Here is a 20,004-nt window from a genome sequence, read left to right on the forward strand (position 1 = left end):
AGTTTATGTACATAAATGTATAATACGGTGGATTACATCAAGTGCTACACAATATTAGCAAAAAAACAATTATAAACTGAATACGACTGGGGAAAAAGAGAACAAGAAACGCACACAGTGAGCCATGAATGCATTTCAAATCCGCCACAAAATTTAATGAACAAGCAAAGCGTGTCACTATATTAAACAATCCACACATGAAGTTCATTTTGGTATATCTTAAAAAATGTTAATAAATACAATGGAGTTCTTTACTCTAAAGTCTCTATATAATAGCATAAGGCCTAGATACAAAATAATCTTCTTGATAAACAGTTGTAACGCTGTGTATAAAGCGATTCCCCAAATATTAATGACAAAATATGGGAGACCTTTTGGGACACTAGGTGGCAGTCGACTTACCAGGTAAAATCCATGGTTCTTAGTTATGTGTGTTGTGCTTTTAACTTACATGAGCAATGGCAATTTAATTGGCAAGTCTGCTGCCACCTAGCCTTCCAAAGTCACCAATTCACTGTGAACTTTAGCACACAATTATTGTTGAAAACCCTTACACACTTAAACACAGAAATAGACCAATTTTTTGTCTTTTTGGGTAGGAATCTGTTATCCAATCGCCCTTCGGATCAGCCAGGTCACCCAGACCAAGAACAGAACAGAATAGAACCCATTTTGGGTAATTTTGACCCATAATCTGTGACCCAGAAGTAGTGAAAATGGGTTGCAAACTTTGGGTCAAAATCCCCCTCTAGATCAGTATATAGGCCATCCAGACCCCGAACAGAATAAAGACCCATTATGGGTCATTTGACCTGGATTCTGGCCAGTATCCGGGTCATCCAGACACAGAAACGGATCAGACCCCCCCCCCAGAATCCGGGTCAATTTGATCCGGAAGTGTAGGAGAGTGGGATCAAATAAATTACATTGAGGTCATATCAGGGCCCAATGTCATAGAGCTGCTTGAGCAGAGAATTGTGCTCAACACGTTTCTGCTATAAACAAAAATAAGCAGGATACCAGTCACAAATTGTACATGTGACATGGTAGTTTGGCTGGTAACCTTATTCTGGTAAGCATCATTTTAATGTGCTTAGCTATACGTTTTGTGCTTTAACAGCTCTATGAAATCGGGCCCAGATACCAATTTATTCACTTAAAATAAAATTGGGGCATGTTATGGCATGATATGTTTTCAAAATATTGATGATGTAAACTCAGTTAGGGTAATTAATCTATTTTTAATTGCAGGCGGATAATGGAAACCATCAAATTCCCATCAATGCTCAAACTTCTGTCAAGATATTAAAATCAAATTTACTTTGTCAACTACGGTTCAAATAATGTGCACAACTGGGTGGTATAGAAAATGGTAAAAGAGAGGCATACCAATTAGAACAACTCTGCAGTACCCAAAGCTAACACAGGCCTACTAAAAACGCGGGAAAGTGTGAAAAGCGGCCAGTACACTCCTTTTTGACCGCCTGAAGTATACACATTGACATTCATAAGAACAAGTGAAGAGTCAATTTGATTTCAAGAAGAGACGGTACGATGCATCCTATATGCCATCTAGAAAATCTGTTCAACCAAAGTGCTTAAAATAGTAGATGGAACACGTTTTACTACCATATACATGTACATGGCCTCTTAGCCACAGTGGCGAAACAAGTGTTTCATCACTTTGTTCGAAACCAAAACTAAGGAACAAAGGAACAAAGAAACAAAGGAACAAAGAAACAAAGAAACAAAGAAACAAAGAAACAAAGAAATAAAGAAACAAAGAAACAAAGAAACAAGCACACACCGAAAAACAAACAGACAAGACCATTTTGTGAGGCAATAGCAACCCCAAAACATACAAAAATATATATCATTTTCAGAGAAAACTTTAAGAGTTATAGCTAGATCGTGCACTCTAAAAACTCCCGGGTCAGAATTAACCCGGATTTGGGTCCCAGGGGGCCAGACCCATTTCTGGGTCTATTTGACCCGGAATCCGTGTTAATGTGACCAGGAATCCATTTCATTGTGGCCACAACAGAAATTTGGTTAAAAGCAGGGTTTTTGACTCGGATTCCGGGACACATTGACACGGATTCCGGGTCAACCTGACCCAGAAATTGGTCTGGCCCCCTTGGACCAAAACCCGGGTTAATTTTAGAGTGTAATAGTGACGATGGAGGCATGATTCCTGGGATCCTACCTACAGAGTTGCTTATAACACAAGAACGTGCTTAGCACTGGAAAGGGTTGACCAGTCAAAATGCCAGTATATGTGTACATCATTGTGACTGGTATCCTGATCCGTTATGCTAAGCGAGTGAATAATTTTGAGTGATAACCTGAAAAGCTCTATGTAAGTGTGCCCTTCGAAAATCACTGGAAAGAAAAATGATAAAGCTTCACACTTGAGTTTATAGTTTTGGTTCTTTTGGTGAAAGGCACATCTATGACCAGCATTCTCAACAATATTGTTTACAACACCATAATCAGAATTTTAATAAATTACAAATATTAAATATAAAAAACAGTTTCTTTTTATACAATAAATACAATTACAGTAATCCATGAATGAGCACAGTTTGAACAGAGTTTGACCCGACTTTCTAAAGCTAAGCACAAGGCATGAAATTGATATGTTCAGACAATTTTCTAATTGCACGAAAAGAGGAAATGGCCGATCACACTAAACTTTTGTAGTGTTTTTAAGTTTTCTATGGCACTGTTTTGAGAAGAAAAAAAAAGGAAAAAAGGAAATAATCAGAAAAGTTGCATGTCTGTATGTTTCTGCAATTCAAAAACAATATCAATGTTTAAACTGACAATGATGTCCACAGATAACGTTGCTTAATCAAAAAAGACCCCTTGCCAAAGACATCACAAGCCCCCAAACAGCGCCCTCTCTGAGGTCATGCGCGGTGCGTACACCGCAGATAATTACCTACGTTCGTCCTGGAAAAAAAACACGCCACACACCGGGGTCGACCCAGAGAAGCTAAACGAACGCACCCATTGATAAACTGATGCACAAATCACAATGAACCAGCCGAAATCTATAATGTACATTAATACGACATTTTGGCTAGTAAACTGTTTTCGCTTAGCAAATTTGTTCTGGGCAAAGCATTATTGTTTATGCTTTGACAGCTTCAATGGATCGAGGATTCTTTTTGAATCTTCCAGCAGAATGCAACATAGCAATTTGAAATTGCGAACTTGAGAAAACTTTTCAAGGCAACAAGACAACCAACCATTCAGCAACTTGGGGTTTAAAGTAAAACATTCAAAACCAATATTGGGTAAAATAAAAAAAAACTATAGTCTCATTATGATCATTTTACACATTATGTCCATACAAAAACAATAGACCCTTCCCATGAAATATGTAAATTGCACATAGCGCGTGCGCACTAACGTTTTGGTTGGCAAAATTGCGCTGTTTTGTACACGGCTAATGGGTGCGTGACGCACACGCGATTGCGCGTCTGCTTATAGTGCACAACTCTATGGTGTTTGCCAACCAACAGGGTCTGTACGCATGCGTGAATGTAATTAGCATATTTCATGGGAAGGATCCATTGTGTGACTCCCCCATAAAATAATTCTACAAAAAATTGGCAAACACATCACACAAATCCCATAACACGGGAAAACATCATTCGAAAGTGTCAGTACTTCAGCATTGTGTCCTTAACTGTGGGACAGCATTCAAGAAATATTGTTTATATTGAAGTAAACAAAAAATTGTGTAATTTGTTGGCAACGGGTCACAGTATACTTGGAAATCAAGGGTATGTTAATTATGGTATGATAATGGGGCATTATAGGGTACAACCATGGAGGAGGCAATACTGCAATAGTACGACTTTTTCAGGTACAATGAAAGAAACATGGCGGTAAAATGGTGGCGAGGTTGGAAAGGATTTCACTCTGGTGGAGTTTAAATAAAGCTCATCATGAGAAGTCATTTGGGAGATTCGAAGTGCATTATTGGCAAAACAAAACGTTGATTTGTGCCAGGGGATCGTAACAATTATCACTATTCGTAATGAGTTAGTACAATGGAAGCAAAACATAAACAGAGGGCAAGGGTTTGATGCCAATGGTGCGAGCGATACAGCTTGGAGCTGACAAGTGCATGTTAGTAATTTTGTTTATGTAACCCAATTGAAGTAATACATACGACTGTATCTTGTTCAATTTGCGAAAAGTGGAAAAGGTAAGGCCAAACTGGATTAAGGGCAAAACACAGACATATTTATGGAAATGTATTAAAGGCAGTGGAAACTATTAGTAATTACTCAAAACAGTTATTAGCATAAAACCTTAATTGGTAACGAGTAATGGGGAGAGGCTGATAGTATAAAACATTTTAAGAAACGGCTCCCTCTGAAGTGACGTAGTTTTCGAGAAAGAAGTAATTTTCCGCGATTTTGATAAGACCTCAGAATTAAATTTTGAGGTCCCGAAATCAAGCATCTGAAAACACACAACTTCGTGTGACAAGGGTGTTTTTTCTTCCATCATTTTCTCGCACTTTTGACGACCAGTTGAGTTCAAATGTTCACATGTTTGTTATTTTATGCATCTGTTGAGACACCGAGTGATAAGACTGGCCTTTGACAATTACCAATAGTGCCCACTGTCTTTAATGCTGATTCGCTGTTCAATATTAATGTGGGACAACAACTAATGGTGTTAATGTGTGTATGCAATCAAATGCAATGTGTATACATGTGTGAATGGGATGAAAGGTCAAAGGTACATCTGGCAGGTCAAAGGTGTTCACCGATTTGAATGATGGGAGACAAACAAAATCCCAAGATGGCTGCAACAAGATAAAAGTTCATTTTCCAATAACTAAAAGGTGCAGAGGAATCTACTTTTCTAGCGGACAGATTTTAAATGAGTGCTCTTAGTGTTTTCGAAGCAGCAAGCACACTAACAGTGTAAGCAGTGTACACTTTTAGCTTGTTAATAACTGAAGGTAAAGAACAACGGTCTGCTAAACACACCCTTCTCACATAAAACACACAACAAGCGTCTTACAAAATTAGTATAGCCTTGTAGCTGAACAGAACTGTGAGTTGCAAAAAGCGAAGCAACGGTTTTTAAAGCTGAAAAAAATCTCTGTGAAAAAAAAAAAAAAAATGTGGGGAAATTAACACCCGAAATTTAACTTCAAGTATTAAATTAACAACATTGTATTTGTTTTGATGTATAATCACTTAAATTTGAAGTACTATGGTGGAGGTGTTTTTAATTGCTCACGGCCCAATTTTAGCATTTAGACATTGCACCAGATGATCAGTTGTCATAGCAACATGTGAATGCTCCTACCCCTTGTATCAATTATGGTTCTTCTATATCAACCTTTTGTTGCCCATGTCCGAAACATTTTCCACTTTTTTTGTTCAAACCTGAAAATTCACTCCTGCAGTATAGATCCCGCCATAGTGATAACAGTGACATTATTATTAATTTTGGTTTTTAAGCCATACACCGATGTGTGTTAGCACTGTACACTCAGTACTTTCCCGAGTCCTGTGAAAAAATATCATAGGCATCATACTAGGGTGGGATTCGAACCCAGACCATTGCAATTCTAGAGCAGTGTCTGACCATTTTGACTCCCGAGGTTGCCCGGTAGCTAGAGGCAGTGCGAATCCTATGTTTTGGCAGCGGGTACCACAACGATAATAAGAGATGTAAAATTTGTATCGGGGATAAAGAACACTAATTTTGGTTTTTACCCGATATTATTATTGTCATTTGATACACCAAAACTTTAAAGGGAGGATATACCGTTGGTAATTACTCCAAACATTAGTGACCACAGAAACTTGCTTGGTAAAAAGCACTGCAGCGGTTGAAAATGTTGAACCTTTTGAGAAACGATTCCCTTAAAAGGAACGTGGTTTTAGATAGAGGGATTCAAAAATATGAAACTTTTTTTTCCAGATTGTGTTTTCCAACTACGGATTATTCTTCCTGCGTGGACATAACTGCTCCACACTTTCAGCAGTATCTCCAACGCGGTTTTAAAATGAAATTTTCACAAGTTAGTTTTATTGAGTATACCTACATTAACCTAGGGTTAAAACATCAAATGTTTCCAAAAACCAAAGGTATACTTTGCCTTAAATAAGCACACAGTCATAAATACAACCAAAATATCCTTTGTAAACCGCACAGCAAACTTAAACTATTTTGTATTCTTTACAGAGAATATTCAATTCGGGCCAAATATATACTTCATATATTATATATTTATACTCTATATAACTTCATATAAACTGTCTAAGTTTTTGTTAAAGTTTTTGTTTAATTATAAATAAACCACTGCAATGGATAAGTGTAGTTTTGACACTCGATCCCCGGGCACAATTTCATGCAGCAGAAAAAGTAGCCCAACATGCTGCTTACCAGAAAAGGGTTACCAGTTGAAACACCTTATCAAGTTCCTGTTTGTGCATGGTAGGTCCCCTGTTTATGTTGGCAACTAAAACAGATATTTGTTGAGACATTCTCAGCGTTAAACCTGCTTCATGAAATCGGGTCCTGGTTGCTCGGAAAATGTCAACCTCATTTTTTTTTTTTTTTTTTTTTAATCAGAAACTGCATCATATCCCTGGGCCATAAAATTCTCTTGAAAAAAAAGGGGGAATTTTTTAAAATTTTTTTTAAAGATGCACGTTTCCTGATATTTGATTTCATAAAAGGGACTGCTTTAATGAGTTATATCTTTATGGATGTAAGGTTTGCAACAGGGGTAACAAACATTATTTGCTCATACCCCTACACCAATGTGTGTTAGCACTTGTAGTTCTGTGGACAAAAAAACACAGGCATATTCTTCGGGTGGGTTTCAAAACCAACGACCTTTGACAATCTATGGAGCTGGGGTCGATTTCACAAAGAGTTAGGATTAGAACTAGTCCTTAGATATATCAAAAACGTACAGCTAGTCCTAAGTTAGGACTCGTAACTCGTCCTAACTCGAGATAAGACTATAGTCTTAACTCTTTGTGAAATCCACCCCAGTTGCCTACCATCTAGACCGCCGACATTGCCCTAGAGGCAGTTTCAACTAGATGCAGGATCCTAAATTTAAGACGCGGGTACTACAACGATTTCATAGATGTTAAAACTTGCATCGGGGATAGAGAATATTATTTGGTTTACCCGTACACCGATGTGTGTAAGAACTATATTATATCCAGGGCCCAATTTCATAGAGCTGCTTAAGCACAAAATTTTGCTTAAGCGAAAAAATCCTTGCTTAGTAAAATCAGACTACCTGCCAAGACTCCACTCAATTGTTATGCTAAGTAAACAACAGCTAAATACCAGTCACAAGCAATGTATATGGCATGACATTTTGGCCAGTAACATGTGTAAAATAAGCGAGCTATTTTCGTGCTTAAGCAAATTGTTTGCTTAAGCAGCTCTATGAAATTGGCCCCAGTACTACATTTTTATGGTTTGTCAAAACAATCAGTTCAATGACATGGCTTTAACTATAGGCCTACCCATTTCACTTCTCCATAAAAACGTTCTCATCATCAACCAAAACCACCCAGTCACTCGATCCTTCCAAATCCTTCAGCGACTGATAGAAACCAAACTTAAGCCACGGGTTGCAAGAAACTAGAGCATACTAAAACCCAGGCACAGAGCAAAGATTATATAGCGCGCAAGATGCGGAACTCGGGCTCGAATGTTAAATCCCACTGGACGCCATTTCGGCAAGTAACTCTTTTGATACAACAGTAGATCAGTGCAGACAATGGCCATTCCTATCAATGGGAAACAAATCATTCACTTGCTGAAATGGCGCCCATGCGTATTTCACGTTCCAACAATAGATAAAGCTTCAGTTCCGCATCCGGCGCTCTATAATCTTTGCCCATAGGCAATAAAAGGCCCAAATGAACACCTTAATAAGAGATTCATGTTGTGTATTTCTCCATGGTTGTACCAACGCTGCCCATTGTTTATATAAGTATTTTGGAGGATATTTGGGTGGTTTTGATTTGGCCCTCCGTCTCACCCACCCCTGTCCTTGTCCATCAGCCTTGGTAAAGATTTGATATCAACCGAGGCCAACGTAAACCTCCAATGTTTAAAGACTTATCTCAACCCATTTCTCAGTGGGTAGTTTTCAGATTTGCAAAATAATTTGGCTTTCGAAGATGATGATGTGCATGGATAACACACTCATCATTTTTGGCAAAGAACACGATTAGATTCCAACTGTGAAAATAAGCAACATTGACAAATTTTTTGAAAAATAAAACGAATACCTACATACTTGTAGGTTATCTTGGATTCTAGTTCCTGGCTGTGAAGTTTGTCTTTTTTCCCAGTATGCAGTATATAGAATTTAGCAACGCTGAGTTGAAGGACTTGTAGGGGCTTGCGCATTCTAAGGTGCAGCAGAAAAATAAATCACATCTCATCAAATAGTGTAGTACAGTGACAACTCGACAAAATAAACACAAAATTGTTTGAGGGAAAAACAACAACTTGTGTTTCCCCAAACTCTTGATCCTGACCACTTTAAGGTTTTTGGGTACATTTTGTAGTAAGACACATTATGTCCACAGATTTACATTAACGATGGATGGTAGAAAACTTCCATTAAAATATTACTTACTGAGGTGCTGTAGTTTTTGAGAAATGGGTAAAACAATTTTAGCATGTACAATGTTTTTACCAGTATTCTTAAAGTGGTCACTAAATTTTAAAATGCTCTCACACCGCAGCCATCTTGTCTGGTTCCCTATACCCATGATGGGAATTATAAGCAGAAACTCTCAGAGGAGATACACTCCAGCCTCATCTCCACATATAGACCTTTCTTTTGCAACGTCACAGCCCGAGTTTTTGCCAACCCAGATTGGAAAACTATGGAAAGCCATAAGTGCAAATTAAGAAAAGATTGCTATTTTTGGTAACAATGTAACCAAATTTGCTGATTTTGTTAAAAACAAAACAAATAATTATGAGAGGTATTTTTTTTTTGTTAAGCGCATTGGTATTTCTTTCAGTTATGTAATGCGCTATATAAGAATTAGCTATTATTATTATTATTATTATTATTTTACTTAATTGAAAGTTTGCAGAAAATGCTGAATTTGGTTAAAACATCTGTTTTTACGATTGAGTGTTTTACTAACATTTGGCCGACCATTCCAACCAAGGCGGTTTGTTTATCAACAAAAGAAAGGTCTATTTATAGGGCTTGGGCAACCAGGCAGAAAAAAAAGTATGATTAATCATAATCTTAATGGGAAAAATAATATTGCTGTACAAAAATACTATGAATACGCTATTCAATTTGAATAATGTCTGATCTAATGACTTGGTTTGTCACAGATACACGCTGAAATTTGAATCCCATAGGTAGTGTTGCAACCTTCCGCCACATGGTTCAGTACCATAACTCTATGCCGGATGTCCAGGGAAAGCTTTTGCATAGTTGCATGGTGACCAACATACATAAATGTACAAATATGTTCTAGTTTTTGCATCTCGGTAATTTTTGCTCTTTCCTTTGGTCCTGTAGTTTAAGAATCTCTACAAATTTCCTTAAGGAGCACCCCCCGGCCTTTCAGAACTCTCCTTAGGAGACCTTTTGTGTTTCCCTTTTCTATTTTATTCTTTGTCTTCATAAAGGCGGTGAATATTTGAAATCACAAGGGTACCAGTCTTTGTTCAACAAGCAGTTGCTATGCAAAAGCTTACCGAAAACCACTTGATAAAGCAACCCTGTAATGGTCAGATTTATTGTTGCATAGCAAGTCAAGGTACCAGACTTTATTCAAATTTAACTCACACATAATTTTTAATGTGGGTTTAAAATGTGCACAACCCATGAGTTTGCATTGAATCAGATTTTCAACCCGTCTTTTGTTAAAGATATAACACCATAATAAGCTATTGCAGTAACGAATCAATCAAATTTGGCAGACTTAAACCACGCCTAATTCTACACAATGGACAAAACATATACATCGATAAAAATATGTCCAAAAAGTGTTTTGTTATTAATACACACATATGTATATATTTATACTAAAATCTATCAGTGAAAACTTGTCAATGTATTTCTTAATTGACGGATTTTTTTTTTTGTGCTCTTCATCATTCCACTATACATTGCCTTCTGATAGTAACGATCCATAGACCAATGACAAACCATGTAAGAAAGTGCTCCCAAAATCCCCAGGTACAGTATGAGTTTTTTGATTGGAAGGGAAGGGGAGGGGGGATGAAGTTGAAAAAGACGGAAATTGTTCTTTTGTTCGGTAGAAAACAACCAGAGAAAATGTCTAAATAGTGAGCAGAATAGTTGAGTGCTCGAATAGATATGACTCTAACTGGAATACGGGAATAAAGAGACAAATTAAGTTCTCTAAAGTTAGACAATCCTTCAAACATAAATATATTGCACCCTGCCAACCTATGATTAAAAAAACAGAATACATATTGCCCCAAGCCACACTAGGAAAATATTATGTCTAAAGCCTTACTATATAAATATACGCCCAAGGAGAAGCGCACGAATAAACGAATACTGCCCATGGCCAGTTTAGAGTTGAAGAGGGGTAGAATATACCTTTGAGTTGTTAAAAACTTGACTACTGATTTTATATGCAATTATTTTACATCTGATATAAAGAATGGCTTCTTGATTTTTTTAAAGTATTTTTTTATTGTGTTTTAAACATTTGATTGAAAAAAATTAAGAAAAAAGACACACAGGGGAAGGAATTAGAAATCATAAACTCACACGGCAGCCATTATTAGTTATGACTCCCTGACTACCCATTGACTTTCCGATGGCAAGATATCATAAGATCAAAAGGAACCTGACCATTTGCATTTCCAGCCTCTGTTAGGGTACATTTTGAATGGGAGAAATACAAAATGGCGGCTACATGATGAAAGATCTCATGTTCACTCAAAGTAATTTGCAATTCCCTTAATCGTTTTTTTTTTTCTTTTCTTATTTTCATTTAAGATATATAAAACCCGTCTCTCCAATGCTTTGTGAGTTATTTCTACGCACGTCAAACCTCACTTCTACTAAAAGTCAAATGTATTGACTTCTCTTTTTTTTTAACAAAGAAGAGCCAGATTTGTCTCGAAGAGAATCTGTAAGGAGGTATAAAAGAGAACCAACATTAGCAAGTTTGAGTGCGCACATTTAGTTGACTACCGACCAGCAACATACACGTGCGGTGATACACTCACCTGAACGACTCGATTGGAAGCCTAGTAAACTATCGGTACCACAGTATTCAACACTCCATTGCCTTCCGCGTTTTCGCTATAGTGTCGCTGGTTCCCCATTGCGCTTTACACATGTTAGCATGGAACAGGCTATTAGGACCAGTGAAGAAACCATGGTCCTAATGGTTCCAATTGGTCGACCACAGTAGTCAACCAATGGTCGACCAGCCTAGGTTCAAGTAAAAATAGTCAACCTTTAAGGCCGGTTTATAGTCGGTCGGACGATGGAAATCTTGACGCGCGATCATAAAAAGACACAGTTTTAAGGCCCCAGTCTTAGGATTGCCCGCAAGATTTCCATCGCGCGACCATCGCTCGACCGACTATAAACCGGCCTTTAGTTAACCATGGTACACACTCAAACTTGCTTTAACGTTGAAGAAATTGAACACAAATTCTCAAAGCCACACCATCTCACACACATTGATAAACACTCAGGTTTTATAACAAAAAAATTCAAATGCAGCCCCAAATGGCATTGAAGTCATCTACATACATCTCTGTTTAAAACCTGCACGGCAACCAAGAATACAAATATTTATATGAAAAATGTCGCCCTCTGTTGCTCTCCCTTGGTGAGGACCAGGTGTAAAGTTGTCCAATCACAGTGCAGCAATTGATGATGCCCACTGCTCGATCTGTTCCCAGCTGATCCTGACCAATCAAAACCACTGACCAGCTATAGGAGCACGGACGATGACAGGAGCAGGGTATTTCGTCGTCCAATCACATTGCTCCACGGTGACATCATGCTTGGCAGCATCCAATCAGGCGGTTGGTTAAGGGTTGTTCGCTCAAGGCCAGCCTTCCCAGGTGTCCTCCTCCTCCTCCATTTGAAGGAAGAGGTTGGTGAACAGAATAGCAAAGCCGATGTTCAGAATTAGCACCAATAGGACAAGCCCACGACTTGCAGACCAGCTCTGGAAAACAAAACAGCGTGAGGTTATTACTATCAATGGGAAACTTTGGAATGCCAGGTGGCAGCAGCTTCCAGGTAAATTTCCATAGACCTTATTGCAAATACCAATACGCACGCTGTATGCGTTGAATGAGGTGCATGCTGGTCTAGCTAGGGCTCAAGTTTGATCCCTAGCTAGACCAGCATGCACCTCACTCAACAATTAACGCTTGCTAAATGGGTATTTGCAAAAAAGGTCTATTGTTTAGGTGGTTCTGAGCATGCCCACATTACTGGTGTCCTGTTTAGTTTTGGTCAAAGGAACGTTACAGAATTGGTAAGAAACAAAAATCGTGAAGATCACTGATTTACATATAACTTACACGGTCCAATAATGATGATAGTAGAAAACATTCCTTGAAATATTTCTGTTTGAAATGACATATTTGATGGGAAATAAATAATCTAATTTCGCGTTTGGAGTTTATCGCTCAGTGAGCGTTTTATTTATTTTGTTTTGGCATCGATGCAATGCAAAATTGCAATTTGTTTTTCACTATTCTCTCGTGTCCCAGATGGCCGATCAATCTCAAACTTCTACAGATTTGTCAGTTTATGTATATGGTGGATTACATTATGTGTTTATACTCCTTTAAAGACAGCGGACACTATTGGTAATTGTCAAAGACCAGTCTTCTCACTTGGTGTATCTCAACATATACATGAAATAACAAACCTGTGAAAATTTGAGCTCAATCGGTCGTCGAGAAGAAAAAAACCTTGTCACACAAAGTTGTGTGCTTTTAGATGGTTGATTTCGAGACCTCAAATTCTAAACTTGAGGTCTCGAAATCAAATTCGTGGCAAAATACTTCTCTCGAAAACTATGTCACTTCAGAGGGAGCAGTTTCTCACAATATTTTATACCATCAACCTCTCCCCATTAATCATTACCAAGTAAAGTTTTATGCTAATAATTATTTTGAGTATTACCAATAGTGTCCACTGCCTTTGACAGAAAATTTCTAAGCAATATTCGTTGCTTAAAATTGGGCACTGGTTAGTTACATAAATGACAGTGAACAACCACACCAGGGCCCAATTTCAAAGAGCTGCTAAGCACTAAAATTTGCTTAGCATGAAATTTCTTCCTCGATAAAAACAGGATTACCAACAAAATTACCAATTGATGAATATTGCCTGTTCCTGGTATTCAGCTGTTGTTGGCTTTATCCTGAAAACCACATGGAAATTTGGTTGGAAAAGCTGTTTTTATGAAGGCAAAAAATTCATTCTTGGCAAATTTTTGTGGTAAGCAGCTCTATGAAATTGGGCCCAGATTTCCAATGCATGTATGGGGGTGAAGCTTTTTTGTACACTGCTCTCCTGAAGACTAGCAGAGTATACCAGTTGAAACGTAGAGACAACGTCTCTTCTCTTTTTAATTTTTTTTTATTGACATACCACTTTCCCTGACTGAACAGCAAGAGCACCATCAGCATCCAGATCAGGATCGGTCCAATCCTCGTCTCGGCTGCAGGACTTTGGTAGATACCGGATGCTACAACGCGCCGGAAACTTCCCATCGAATGTGCGAACATGCCCCGGCGGCATGTCCGATATAAGGTTCACTTCCTTGTTAAATTTGCTCTTTTGTTTCTGTTTTTGCTGTTTGAGTTTTTCTTCCTCCTCCTCCTCATCGAACCTTGCATTGGCGTAGGCAGCTTGTGAGAGCAGCTCCTCCTCGAGCTCGTCAACATTATAATTATCGTAGTCGTCGTACTGACCATGCCCGTGGCTCACATTTGGGCCGTGGCCCTTACCCCTACTTTGGCCCTGGTGATGGTCATACACGTCGTCTTCCATCCCCTCTTGTCGCGACAGTTGACGCTTATTCGCGAGCCCGTGCTTCCGCTCCGACATTGCGCGGCGGAGTCGGTCCGAGTCGGACGTTGTGCTTATCCCCGAGTCTGGGGTGAGTTCTGCGGAGCCTCTCTCGGCATAGCGTTTTTCGGGGAGGTTCCGGTGTTGCCTATCATCGTAGTAACCTTCCGAGCCGCTGTACTCGCTGTCGTGGTAACCATTGAACCGCACCCCGACTTCACCCTGGGGGTGGTGGTTTCTCGGGTTGAACGAAGAATGGTTCCCATTACTTGGATGCTCTGATGACTGCACCCTTCGCCTCGGTACCGGGCTTCCATCAAATAGATTACCGGTCGAGCGGGCTTCCCGCATTGTCGACGACTCGTATGAAGGATTTGAACCTCGCCCATCCCATTCGTTGGCGAGTCTGCTTGGATGGTTTTTACTGTCCGTCGAGTGAGTTGGCGTCTGGAAGCTGGGCTCTTGCTTGACTTCGATAATAGTGCCGCGCATGTGGCTCTTCCTATCAAAACCACCTAGATGTCGGCCGAAGAAACTCTTTTTCCGATCCAGCTTAATGTCTCCAGTTCCACCTGTGTTTGAAGGACAAAAACGTACAAAAGTTAATTTTTGAAACAGTTGCTTTGGTAAGAAAACAATCTTTGTATGGAGGGGTTAAATGCTGGAGCTGGCTGCCTTTTTAAGATGGAGCAGGATCAACGACATTGACTCAATCAGGAATAACAACAGAGACACAAACATTCTGTAAACAAAACAACTCTTTTTGAGACAACTAATAATGAAATAATGCATAATATTGAATAGATGGTTCTGTCTGTACCAAGAACAGAGGGCTTGGTTATAGAAAGTTGACCTTCAATAAAAACCCTAAAAATGTGGAGAGGGAAATTAGCTATTTTCTTTCCAGAATGCCAAATTGCACTGAAGGGTAAATAGGGAGAACTCTCCGTCTTTCAAAACAAGCTATTAACAATAGACTGTGCACGTCTTGTGATGTTTAAACGTTGGGACCCATAACAAATCTGCGAGTTTGTATCTTTCGATGTGTTCAAGCAATGTTAATGGGACCGAAGTGGTCCAAAGACTACGCGCAAGACTTGCACGGTCTATTTGCCTTCAAAATTTAGTGACAAATCAACTTTGTGCTATCCAATATGTTGCGTTCAGTCACTTTGTGAGCTACTGTTATCCCACAGTCCACATACATGTAACTGTTGGTGGAAAGTTTACAGATTAGACTTTAATACACATTGCACATTCAAAAGGAAACAGTTGAGTTTTTTAGATGATTCAGAAAAAAATAGTGTTACATTGTTAGTAGTAAGGTTTAAAAAATACCAAGAAAACTTTGCAGTGAATCGGAACAGCTGTTAGTCTTGGAACTACATCATTTCAAATTTTGATGATTTTTAGGGAAAATTGAACCATGCACACATGCAGTTTTTTTACGCCTTCTGCAAAAATGCTAGTTGACAGTGACACCACACTCTCAAGCAGTGCCCTAACTGAGGGCAAAGGAGGCATATCATTGGCTGCTTTTACTATACCTCATACATATTCATGACGCAGAGTCAAATTCTCACTGGTCAATTCATCATCACGTGCCAGTGGCTATCTTTGCTGTCAACCAAGTGCGCAAAGACAGTCTATTTGTCATGCGCTTTACGAACGTGGAACTGTTCCCCAGGTGTTGTACGTAGACGCGAACATCGCCCAAGCGACATCCAACAGAAGAAAAACTTATATGGATGAATTTTATTTCACATAAATCATTTCCCCTTGCTCTGAATAATATAGTACTGGTAACTGAATATGTATGAAGTATAGTAAAACAAAAATGGTTTATTTCCGGTGAACAGTCAATCTTGGTTCCCCTCGCTATTGGTAGTTTACAACCTAAGTTCCCTCGTCTTCGCCTAAAATTGACTGTTCACCCTTAAACCATGTTTTGTAAACTGGTGCATGAAAAGGGAGTGCATGACCTCAGCATTGACCGTTATGCAAGGAGAGTGGAGAGTGGCTCAGCTCTTATAATTGAACAGGGACATGTCAGAGTTATTCCTTACATGGTGTTACCGCAAACTTTTCCATATCGTATTCCCACCATGCTAAGTTTCAACTCCTACTTAGGGACATATTATTAGGAACAGCTAAAATTAATAAAAGTGTTATTAATTAGTAATAACAAAATCATAATTTAGTGCCGTCCTTCGCGGTGTGTATACCGCAGAGATTAGTTACGGTGTCACACGCAGGCATGCAACTACAGTTTGTCATCAAAACAACAAGTGCCAGGCACAGTTTTTTTGCGTGGTGCTTTTCATTGCTGTTAAAGGTACAGCTGCTGTGGAACCCAAGAGGAGGAAATCAGCCAAACACCTGAAGAGGTTTATTATTTGGGTTTACCAATACATTGATGTGTGGAAGGCACTGTTTAAGCCCGGTTCATACTTCCTGCGAATGCTTTGTGCAATGCGAATTTCGTTACAGGGAAAATGGGAAATGGAGCGTGTACCGATTGTTGCGTCACCAAAATTCGCTTTGCATTCGCATTCGCAGGAAGTATGAACCGGGCTTTACTCAGTACTTTACTAAGCTCTGTGAAAACCAAAATCCACAGGCATATTAGTCATGTGGGAATCGAACCAACAACCTTTGCAACTCTAGAGCAGATGTCTTTTTAAACTAGACAACCGAGGTTGCCTGGTAGCTTGGTGCAGTTTAAATCCCATGTCTTAGCGGTGGGTATCCCACTGATTTAAAGATGTTGAATATAAAGTCAATACCTGTACTATTGTTACACAGAACTCAGGATTTTAACTGCCTCTAGCATATTATGCTCTCGCTCGGTGAATAAGTGGTAAGAAATCTATTCCAGAAATGCAAAGGTCCTGGGTTTGAATCCCACCCGAGGGATTTGCCAGTGAATTGTTTTTTTATACAGAACTTGGAAAAGAACTGAGAATACAGTGCTATACACACAATCAAAGTTGGGGTAAAACCAAAAAATATTAAAAATATGAATGAAAGCTGTTAAGTTGCATGCCTGACTGTTAAGATAGTAGTAAAAAAATGGATGCTAGCTTAGTGTAAGAAAATTAGCAGAAAAGTACATATAATTATACAATGTTAACAACAAATTCACACATACTGTTTACAAAAGATCTAGGTGTGTTAAAGAATTAGAAGTGAAGAACGAAACTTGTCTTACTTGTTTAAAGCTGAGTGAATGGATGTATAAGAAAACGGTTGGATGAAAAGTTGAACTGGTTTTAAATGCTTTTTTTGTAGCAAGTACTTGTACAAAATACATGTAAATGCAGGAGAGAAAAAATTATTGTTCATTTGCTCTGCTAGATGGTTGGTCATTTATGAGAAACAAACTGGAATAATTCCTGCTGAAATGAATACTAATAATTTCTCTCTTTTAAATCTTAACAAGTTATCACAACATTTTGGCCAAACGACTAACAAATTAAGTCAGCTATCTTCATCAATACTTCCATCAAAAATAACAAATTATAGAAACATGAAATTCACTTTCCTCTCAAAGAAGGGGATAAAATTATAACCTTTTCTTTTCTAACAAAAAAATGAAAATGGCCTTTTCTGTGTTATATATGCCTCCTCTTTTAAATGAAAATGGCCTTTTCTGTATTATATATGCCTCCTCTTTTAAATGAAAATGGCCTTTTCTGTATTATATATGCCTCCTCTTTTTGGAAAATAAAAAAAAGAAATTAGGAATGAACTTTATTCAACATTGGCTTTGGGACGCATGATAACCATGATGGTTAAAGGCAGTACCCCCCTAAAAACACAAAAATGGCTGCTCAAAAACAAAGGTCTATTATTTCCTGAAAAATATAGGTTGCCATTCGATGCATCATTGTAAATCCTATCAAACAATCCTTTGCCATTCCTCTCACCTCAGCTCAAAAAGTAACAGTACATAAGTGAAAACGCTGCACTTGACAGCCCTAGAATTATTCCTACCATAGAGCTATATATATTGACTAGAGCGCTAACACCCCGTTATACACGCACTAAGGTTTTGAAGCCGTGTGGGCGCATCTATGTTTATGTACAAACCAATACAAAAGCTTGACATTTTGTACGACAATTGTACGGCTATTTGCATGATAGTGCGTTTGTTCTTTTCTATGTGTAATCGAACCAAAAAAATGCAGCAAATGTGAACGCACAATCTGCTGATGAGCGTACAAAACTGCGAGCGTCATGTGCGTCATGTTTAAAAGGCGCGTATACTTTTATTTAGTACATCAATCAAGTCGAACTTAAGGTTTTCGTAGCGCGGACGTGCGCGAATGGGCAGTCGCGTATGAAAGTGCACATGCCGAATTTGAAATCGCGGTAATGTGTGTTCTCTTAAAATTAAAATCGTTCCGTTGTCACACAACACATCAAACATGTCTGCGCTCAGGGTGGCTTCAAAACACGGAGCAAGTTAGCGCTCTAGTCAATATATTTAGCTCTATGATTCCTGCTTAGTCCTAAAGTTGTCTGAAACTATGCAAGCCACATGCAAAGCATTTCATCAGGGTCACATTACCACAACCCTAAATCTCAGGTCTGGCTTCGTTGAAGAGAAAACTATTAAAAGGCAATCTCCAAATGAGAACAGGAGATTAGCAACAACAAAGATGATGATTTTTTTCGTAAAAAAAAAAAGCAACGGTTATGACTTTTCAAAAAGTCATAAAACTTCCGACTTTTGACAAAGGTGATTTACTGTCTATGGCACAGTGATTTAGTGATGCCAAAATGAACAATACTATCAAAGAATATGTATGAACTGAACACTTGAGGTTGAGTCCTACACCACAGTTTTCATTTGAAATTTGAATTCTTTTAAACCAAACTATGAACGAGTCCTTTAAACTCTTTCAGTGCCAATGTACAATCTATTTTTGCATTCCAAAAGCGACATTATTGTACATGTACAATCTTTTTTATGTACGGTACTAACAAAAAATGTGTCTTCAAATGTTAATGTATGACCCATGCTATCACAAGAGGGCATTATCACTCAAGAAATACTATTGACTTTTGGATGTACCATGGCAACACAAATCAACAAGATACATTTTGTTTGATGAGAAATCCTTACTGGGTTTTTTCTTTGTTAAAAAAAAACCTTAAAAAAACAACTTATAAAGCTGAGCATTTCAGGTTAAAAATGCAAAACAAAAGTGTGCACTGAAAGAGTAAAGGTGCAAGCATAATTATTTTGCAAACAGATGATTCTCGACTTGCAAATAATCAATCTACTTGGTTTGATTGTATGGATTTTCTACATAAGTCTTTTGTTATTACAAAGGCATGGCATCAGACATATTGGTTCATTTCCACTCAATCTCTACAATTTGTGCATGTGCAAGCTACAGTGTACATAATCACGGCGGACAGAAAAGGACCAATGTGTCTGCTGCCACCAACTGTTCAAGGAGGTTCAACCAATTAAAATCCAGATCTGAGATTTCAGGTGTGTAGACTATTCTCTTAAACAAAGAAGGCACAGCATTGTCCAAGTCTTTCTTCAACAATGAATTGTTCATCCAAAATCCTCAAGTTTTAAATAAGCACTTTGTAAACCTAACAAAATACTCCATCAAAGCTCAGCTCATCAAGTGTTTGTCAAAGAGCAGATATTTTCATAGCGAAAAAAAAAAGTATCTTGCTGAACAAAACTACGATACCATACCAACCAATATGCCACACATAAGTGACTCGTCCCCTGTCTCAATTCGCTTATAATTAGCTGATAACATAACTCAGCAATGAAATCCGCTTAAACAGCTTTCTGAAATTGTGAGCAGATTATGCAAAAAGGAAGTTTTCTTTTTGACGTTTATCAAAACATTTTCTTGTTAAATACAGGTGCTTTAAATGCACCT

At 38.4% G+C, this 20,004-nt stretch overlaps 1 protein-coding gene across 3 annotated transcripts in view; it reads right to left on the bottom strand.

Annotated features, from left to right (window-relative positions):
• Window positions 1-136: 136 nt before the first annotated feature.
• LOC139934618 (uncharacterized) overlaps window positions 137-20,004 on the bottom strand; it is a 95,195-nt gene continuing 75,327 nt past the window's right edge. For all 3 annotated transcript variants that reach the window (XM_071928909.1, XM_071928907.1, XM_071928908.1), the window contains 2 exons: window positions 13,667-14,658; window positions 137-12,224 (listed from right to left, as the gene is read on the bottom strand). In XM_071928909.1, coding sequence (XP_071785010.1) covers window positions 12,099-12,224; window positions 13,667-14,658 — 1,118 coding nt within the window. In that variant the 3' untranslated portion in view covers window positions 137-12,098. The remainder of the gene's footprint in view (window positions 12,225-13,666; window positions 14,659-20,004) is intronic.

This window comes from Asterias amurensis, chromosome 3 (assembly GCF_032118995.1).
Source record: "Asterias amurensis chromosome 3, ASM3211899v1".
Lineage (NCBI taxonomy): Eukaryota > Metazoa > Echinodermata > Asteroidea > Forcipulatida > Asteriidae > Asterias > Asterias amurensis.